The sequence below is a fragment of the Medicago truncatula genome, chromosome 8 (genome assembly GCF_003473485.1).
Source record: "Medicago truncatula cultivar Jemalong A17 chromosome 8, MtrunA17r5.0-ANR, whole genome shotgun sequence".
Taxonomy (NCBI): Eukaryota; Viridiplantae; Streptophyta; class Magnoliopsida; order Fabales; family Fabaceae; genus Medicago; species Medicago truncatula.
This window is the reverse complement of record NC_053049.1, coordinates 36,304,997-36,312,789: the sequence shown is the minus strand read 5'-3', so window position 1 is coordinate 36,312,789 and position 7,793 is coordinate 36,304,997. Positions and strand designations below refer to the sequence as shown.

At 32.6% G+C, this 7,793-nt stretch overlaps 1 protein-coding gene across 2 annotated transcripts; it reads left to right on the top strand.

The window, feature by feature from the left end:
* The first annotated feature begins 2,618 nt into the window (after positions 1-2,618).
* LOC25502901 (L-ascorbate oxidase homolog) lies at positions 2,619-6,443 on the top strand. 2 transcript variants are annotated; one of them, XM_013591019.3, is made up of 9 exons: positions 2,619-2,777; positions 2,853-3,007; positions 3,333-3,442; positions 3,558-3,828; positions 4,308-4,404; positions 4,503-4,848; positions 5,241-5,609; positions 5,737-5,815; positions 6,089-6,443. In XM_013591019.3, exons 2-9 carry the CDS (start codon positions 2,858-2,860, stop codon positions 6,290-6,292), a joined length of 1,626 nt encoding a protein of 541 aa, XP_013446473.1. In that variant the 5' UTR covers positions 2,619-2,777; positions 2,853-2,857; the 3' UTR covers positions 6,293-6,443. The 2 variants fall into 2 exon arrangements, with proteins under 2 accessions (XP_013446473.1, XP_024629086.1); XM_024773318.2 differs by having other exon boundaries at positions 2,630-2,777; positions 2,856-3,007.
* Positions 6,444-7,793: the final 1,350 nt, after the last annotated feature.

The following is a 7,793-nucleotide window of genomic DNA, read 5'->3' as shown; positions in this document are numbered from 1 at the left end:
GAAAAAAAAAATATAATGGAAAACCAGATGAATTTGCAGGCAATGGACAGTACGAGTAAACTGTAAAAGGCACATGCAGGCAGGGAGAGCGTCAATCGCGTTGAAAATGACAGTTTAATAGCATCATTCAATTTCACGGCTAGACATATACTTTGGCTTTCCATTACTCGGTGGAGTGGTAACATAAAGTTCAACCGCCATGGGCCATACTATGTCCATGACTATCAGTAGATTTTTTTTTTTGAAGAAATGTCCATGACTATCAGTAGAAATGTTCTGTTGGAAAATCGAAAATTGTATTATTTTAACTTTTTTGAAAATCAAAAAATTGTTATATCAATTAAAACAAAGAGGAAGGGGTGTGAGGTAAACTAGAGCTTGTAATACTATAGGATTGAAAAACACTGTATTCACTTTGGTATAACACATCATTGAGTCTTTTGACTGATGGAAGAGATTCGAAAAAATTGGTTCTTGGAGAATTTGTAGAAGATTAATCTATCGTAACCATTGTATAATATCTTTAATAGTGGATTGGAGAAATCTTTCTCCTCCATATGTAGGTCAAATTTGAGCCGAACTAAGTAAATAAATATCATCATGTTTTTCTTCTCCTTTATCTCATCTTATTGTTTGTTTTTGTTTGATAAGTTGTTCATTGGTTACTACTAATTTTGCTCCGCACATCAAAATATTGATGTGAGTTTTAATCGAATACACAACATGATTGGATGGTAAGACTTTTTGAAGGAGCAAGAATGATTGGGGGTAGGACGAAAAATGCAACAAAAATGATAATTGAAGGAGCATTTTGTTCTGTTTTAAAAGGGCAGAATCAATTTCGTGAGTATGCCAAAACACGAGGACCAAAAGTGTAATTAAGCCTAATTTTTTCAGTGTTGCGTAATGCATACAATTATTATTTTTATAAAATTTTGATTTTAATTAAAATTACTAGTATAGATGCCTAAAAAAATTATACTTATATATATATTTTACACATTTATATTGTAACAAACTATGCATATCTTTTTCTTATTAAAAAAACTAAACATATATTTTTCAATGACACCAACAATGTAACAAATATAATATCATATAATATAAATTCTTATCTTTTTAAATGACACCAAAAATATGATATTCTTATAACAAAATTTGTTATACAATATAATTGGAAAAGAAAACACAAACTATTCTCTAGCTTAGCTCAGTTGATATAGACAATGTATAAATATATACAAGGTTGAGGGTTCGAACCCCGGACACCACAACAAAAAAAAAAATTCAAAGTTTTGTACAATATTTTGCCAAATAACTTTAGAATTAAAAAAAAAATAAAGAAACCAAACAGCTTTAACTTTTCCCTTAAGGAGCTTTATTTTAACTTTGTTTTAAAGTAGCTTTAGACCGAAAAAAAGTCTGGCCAAATGGTACCTAAATACTCTTAAAAAAAGATTAGTAACAAACGTGAGCAAAAAATAATATTAAAGATTGGACTTTAAGAAAAAAATTAGTAACAAACATGAGTAAAATAACGCTTAGAAATTTGTTACGATCCGATCCAACAAAGTATCCGGAAGGTTCCGGATATATCCACACACGAAAACAAACACGGTTTGTTTTAGAGTTAATCCCTTAAATCACTCCGTTTTTTGTTACGAAACTCTCCCTATAAAAGGAGAGCTCGCCTCACTTATTCTTTACACCGAAATTCACAGTTGAGGTTCTTGTGCTTTTCCTCTCCTCCCTTTTTTTCGACTTGTGTTGTCGAGTCCTTCTTATTCTACTCCTTTCTGTCCCGTCGATTTCGAGTGGTCTACCATATAGAGTGGTCTAATCAAATGATTGATTGATTAAACCATAATTAAGGGTGCTATCTCTCGAACGATTACTTACGGTGGTGCACTGGTGAATTGGGTTGTTTTATCGTAGAGGCGACACTGTTGTTGGTCCACCTTGCACAAACTCGGGTAGTGGCGCGAAACATTTTGAAGAAAACTACCTGATCGTGACTCAACCCGTAATATCTTCGGTGGTAATTTCAAATTTTTAAAGGTACTTTTTCTAAACTCAAAAAATAACATTTATGAACCGCATAATTGGTGTAAATCAAATCTACAACCGTATTTGAAAAATTGCAGGGGAAAAAGAAAAACCCAATTTAACGCCCCAGTTTGTAGAATTCTATCAACTTGGTCTAGTATATTATCAATTTAGTGCCCCAAATAATGATTTGGTACACATGCATTTGATACCAATTTGGACCAAGAGACGAACTTGATTGTTATAATTTGATATAGAACTACGTTGATACAATCATACAATTATTTAGAAACAAACATAGGGTCCATTTGACTCCTAAAGCAAGGAAGACAAAGTCCATATATGACTACATTTAAGGGGTATAGTATACAAGTCAAAAAGAATACAAAGCTACATAAAATTTCACTTTAATATGGTATGTGATTATTATAGATATACAAAATTAAATTTATAGCAGGCATGTCATAGTATAACTTTAGTTTGAAGCAACTACAAAATCATCTAAACCCGTTAACAGCGCCGAAGATGAATCATCAAATTGCTACCTTAAAAGTACCAACCAAAAAAAGATCCTCTATTTTTGCAATTTTATATTATCATAGTAGTAACACTCTTTGCATATATATTATTATGCAAACAAATGTTTCATCAGTACAGCTTCCAAGCCTGAGTAGGTGTTTCACACTCTCACTCTTGAAGTGAGTCACACTTTGTGCAGAATCACAAAACTGGTAATTTTGAATTTCAATTCCTAGTTTTCAACATTTTTACCTTAAAATGTAACCATGTTTCTTTATTGGTTGTAGAAGAAATGAGAAGCACATGTTTTCTCTACCTGCTGCTGCATGTTGTTGTTTTGGCTTTGCTTAGTGTTTCTCTAGTGCAAGCAGAAGATGGATACAAATATTTTACATGGACTGTAACTTATGGAACTCTTTCTCCACTTGGTACTCCTCAGCAGGTGTGTTAATTGTAATAGACTTCTAATATATATTGAATCTTATTTAGATGTAATATTTTACCAGAGGTTTTTTTCTTTCAAATGACTAAATGATCGATATGCCACGCTTTTACAGTACATACTCTTACTAAAAATCATAATCAAACAAGCTTTTACCTTATTGTTTCATATATCAATTTGAGATTTCTCTTCTCACTGAACTTAATGGTCAATTTTGGATCTCAACCAAACTTAATATCTATGAGAATATGAATTTGATTTGTCGTACGAATACGAATTGTGTTTTTGAAGTCTAATCTAAAGTTTTGGTACTTCATTTTTTTAGGTGATTTTGATAAATGGTCAGTTTCCGGGGCCTCAACTAGACTTAGTAACTAATGAAAACGTGGTTCTCAATCTTGTCAACAAATTGGACCAACCATTTCTACTCACTTGGTGAGTTTCTGTTTTTGAGTTTATATATATGTCATTACAAAGAGATTGTGCATTTTCTTAGTATAATGTGACATTTTATTTGAGAAAATGGTTTAACATTGTTGTTGTAAACTAGGAATGGCATTAAACAAAGGAAAAATTCATGGCAAGATGGGGTATTAGGAACCAACTGTCCAATACCTCCAAACTCAAATTACACATACAAGTTTCAGGCCAAAGATCAGATTGGAACATACACATACTTTCCATCAACTCAACTTCATAAAGCAGCTGGAGGGTTTGGAGCAATTAATGTCTATCATAGATCTGTAATCTCAGTTCCTTATCCATACCCTGATGGAGATTTCACTTTGCTCATTGGTGATTGGTACAAGACCAACCATAAGGTAACCTTGATTAGGTTTTTGTCCTCCATTTTCTATACAAATTGTCATAACTTTCTAACATCACTAGTAATAGTAATCTCTGTTGGGAGGGATTTCGATTTTTTTAGTCACAAATTCCTGCAGCCAGCACATCGTTAGTTGTTGGATCGAGATTGAATGGTGCAGAAAGCGAACATATTTTAATTATTTTTTAACTCTACAATATTGAGCTTGAAATCTGGACTCTAATATCGACCCAACGACCACTGATGTGCTGATTTGCTTATTGCATAAATGCATAGAATTCGTGACTGCAGAAAATCCAAATCATGTTGTAACATGAGTCTGAAGAGAAAGTCGTGTGTTAATTAAATAAAAAATGTGATGACAAGTGGCAAGACAAATATTTTCTCAGAAATAAAGTTGACCTCAATAGGTCTTTCTTAATTCTAAGGATGGATTTGATACCTAATATTCATCTTTATGTTCTGATTTTGCAGGCATTAAGAGAGTCATTGGATTCTGGAAAATCTCTAGCATTTCCTGATGGTCTCCTCATCAATGGTCAAGCTCATTCAACTATAAACGGTGATCAAGGTCAGTCTTTTCCAACCAAGAGAATATAGTTCTACTTTTTTGCAAATTCTAGGAAAACCATTCAACTTTTTCATTAAATTTGTGTTGCTTAATTTCAGGAAAGACGTATATGTTCAGAATCTCCAATGTGGGAATGTCAACATCGATTAACTTCCGAATTCAAGGACATGCCCTAAAACTAGTTGAGGTGGAAGGGTCACATGTTATCCAAAACATATATGACTCCCTTGATGTCCATGTTGGGCAATCAGCTGCTGTTTTGGTAACCTTAAACCAATCTCCTAAGGACTATTACATTGTTGCTTCAACAAGGTTTTCCCGACGGATTCTCACAGCAACTGCAGTGTTGCATTATACAAACTCTCACTCCCCTGCTTCTGGTCCTTTGCCTAGTCCTCCTGCTTACCAATATCATTGGTCTTTGATACAAGCTAGAAGTTTCAGGTAATAAATATGAGTCAATTTTGATCTTTTACCTAATTTTGTTCAAGTATCCATAATAAATTTTCAAGAGGCTTTCACATTACATCTCCGTCCGAAATCTGAAGATACTTGTTGTATAAGTCATCTTTCTTTTATGTCATTCGTTTAACCAATTTTGATCCGAAGTCGGACTAAACAGTCACACTAGTAAAAGAACACGATTACTATACTTTCATCCCCATTATCAACTAATTGAACATGTAATCTTACTCCACTATCAAGAAGACCTTCAATACAAAAATTAGATACAGTATTTTGTGAGAGACTAAAAACATATTTAAACATGAAATTCTAACCAAGATCAACAAGCCTAAAGTTTGCAATAATTTATCTATCTATATTTTTTATTTCAGATGGAATCTAACAGCAAATGCTGCAAGGCCAAACCCACAAGGATCATACCATTATGGAAAAATAACTCCTACAAAGACAATTGTATTAGCCAATTCAGCACCATTAATTAATGGAAAATTACGTTACGCTGTTAACAAGGTTTCCTATGTAAACTCTGAAACCCCTCTCAAGCTTGCTGATTACTTCAACATTCCTGGAATCTTCAGTGTGGATTCAATCCAAAGCATTCCTTCTAATGGCGGTCCTGCTTATGTAGCTACCTCAGTATTGCCAACTTCTCTCCATGACTTTGTTGAGCTTGTTTTCCAGAATGATGAAAACACCATGCAATCTTGGCATCTTGATGGTTATGATTTTTGGGTTGTGGGGTATGTAATCTTTTCATTATTTTCATTTTGCTTTAATCATGTTTACATGCTTTATTAAAAATAATCATCGTTGCTTAAAATTGTTTTAAGGGGGAGATGATGATGATGTTTATTGTGATTATTACAGTTATGGTTTTGGCCAGTGGACCCCAGCCAGGAGAAGAATATATAATTTAGTCGATGCCCCGACCAGGCACACTGCACAGGTAACTTTTTTATAAGTAAAAATCAAACTTTGTACTTAGATTCCGAGATTTACAACACTCATACACGCTCCATACTAATCATTTGCGCTAGATTTCGATGGTACATATTCGTAACTTCAAATAAAAATAAATATACTTTATAAGACATACGACAGATTTGGATTGTGTACAGTATGACTGCATGCGGTCAGTCACATTTGGACTATCTGATATTAACATTTGTAATATGTTATCTTTTGGTATGCTTACTTGGTGTGCTTCATATTTTTATAGGTGTACCCAAATTCTTGGACTACCATATTGGTGTCGTTGGACAACCAAGGTATGTGGAACCTTAGGTCTGCAATCTGGGAACGTCAGTATCTTGGGCAACAATTATATCTTAGGGTTTGGACCGATCAACGTAGCCTTCGTAATGAATATAACATTCCCACTAATGTCTTGCTTTGTGGTAAAGCCAGTGGACATCACCTTTAATATGTTATCAACAACCAATTTTATGGTATTCATCTTCTAGTCATGAGTGTTTGACTACAAAAGAAATTTTAAGGAAAAAAGATTGAGGGAGTTTCTAATTTATGTGGCTGTTTTACTCTTGTGTAAATTTGATGAAGATCTTTTGTTAAAATTTCATTGCTCATTTTTGCATATGATTTTGCAATTAATTTCTTATTTGGTCATTTATATTCATATAATACTGTGACAATGATCGAGGCTAGATTTTATTTGTGTAAAATCAAAAGGAAAGGTTCACCTCCTTTAGATTAAGCAAAATAAAGAAAGCTGTGCAGTCCAAAAAAAAAATGAAGAAAAAAGAAAAGGAAAGAAAGGAACATGTTTTGGAAAAACCATACATGATTTTCAAAAAAGAAAAGCTATACCTATGTCCAAATTAAAAGAACACATGCACAACACAAAAATTGTGCTTTATTGGATGTGTACATTTCAATTGACTTTAAGAATAGAAAAAGTTGGAGCAATTAGGACCATCAAAATTCAAAGAGTTGCAAAGAAGAAATACTCACAAGAATCGTATTGAGATATTAGCTGCCAAATAGATGGCACTCCCTCCAACAAGTTGAGATATGCATCCTTAATAGATCTGATCTAACTCAACAAATATTGATGTCTACTAAGATAAACGTTAAGATGAAGCCTTTTTAGAGTCCATAATAGTGTTTGAGTTTTAAAATAGTGTAATCAGTTTGAGTAAAACTAGTGTTTGAGTAAAATTATTAAATAATATTTTTTTACACGTTTTAAAATACAATTTACTTTGTCAAAAAAAAAAATACAATTTACTAAATTAATAATGTAATCATTAATCAACGGGTGTTGGGTCTAACAAAAGAAACCAAACTTCTACAGCATCGCAAACTAAGGTTTAAATCGTAGTTGGGAGAAACACTTAAATTTTGTATAGAACATGCCTTCAATATAATTACCTTCCGTGAAAGGATCTTATGAGAAAATACTAATGTAATTAGTTTTTAAATATTTCTTTTTCATGTGATAAAAAAGTCAATCAATTCAATCTTTATTGAGATAATATTAGTTTTTCTTAATTTTATTAACTTTAGATTTGAAACTAACAAAATATAAGACATTTTTATTAAGGAAAATGCTGAAAAGCACGACAAGCATTGTCGTCAAATTTGCACGAATGGCTTTATAAATGTCATTTGGTTATTTTTCCTAATTTTTATTTTGCACAAAATGACAAATCTTGTCTCTGCTGGATCTTTCTCATGAAAAATCACAAAAAAACACCTCATTCAATGATGGTTCTCCAAATCAACTTTTGTATGTGTCTTATCACCCTTGTGGAACGTGGATCATGTATGCTATTATTGCTTTGGTAGCATTGTTTTTTCTTACTGTATATATACTATATACATTCAAAAGCATCCATAAACTTAAAAACAAATCCATTAATAAAGTAAATAGGGTGCTATTGAACATGTCGTGCGGCTTTTCG

What these genes read in the sequence shown, in the direction of transcription:
- LOC25502901 (XM_013591019.3), top strand. Translation starts at nt 2,858, where the DNA reads ATGAGAAGCACATGTTTTCTCTACCTGCTGCTGCATGTTGTTGTTTTG. An exon ending in AACTATAAACGGTGATCAAG is followed by an intron (nt 4,405 to 4,502) that starts GTCAGTCTTTTC and finishes GCTTAATTTCAG; the next exon opens with GAAAGACGTATATGTTCAGA. An exon ending in CGACCAGGCACACTGCACAG is followed by an intron (nt 5,816 to 6,088) that starts GTAACTTTTTTA and finishes ATATTTTTATAG; the next exon opens with GTGTACCCAAATTCTTGGAC.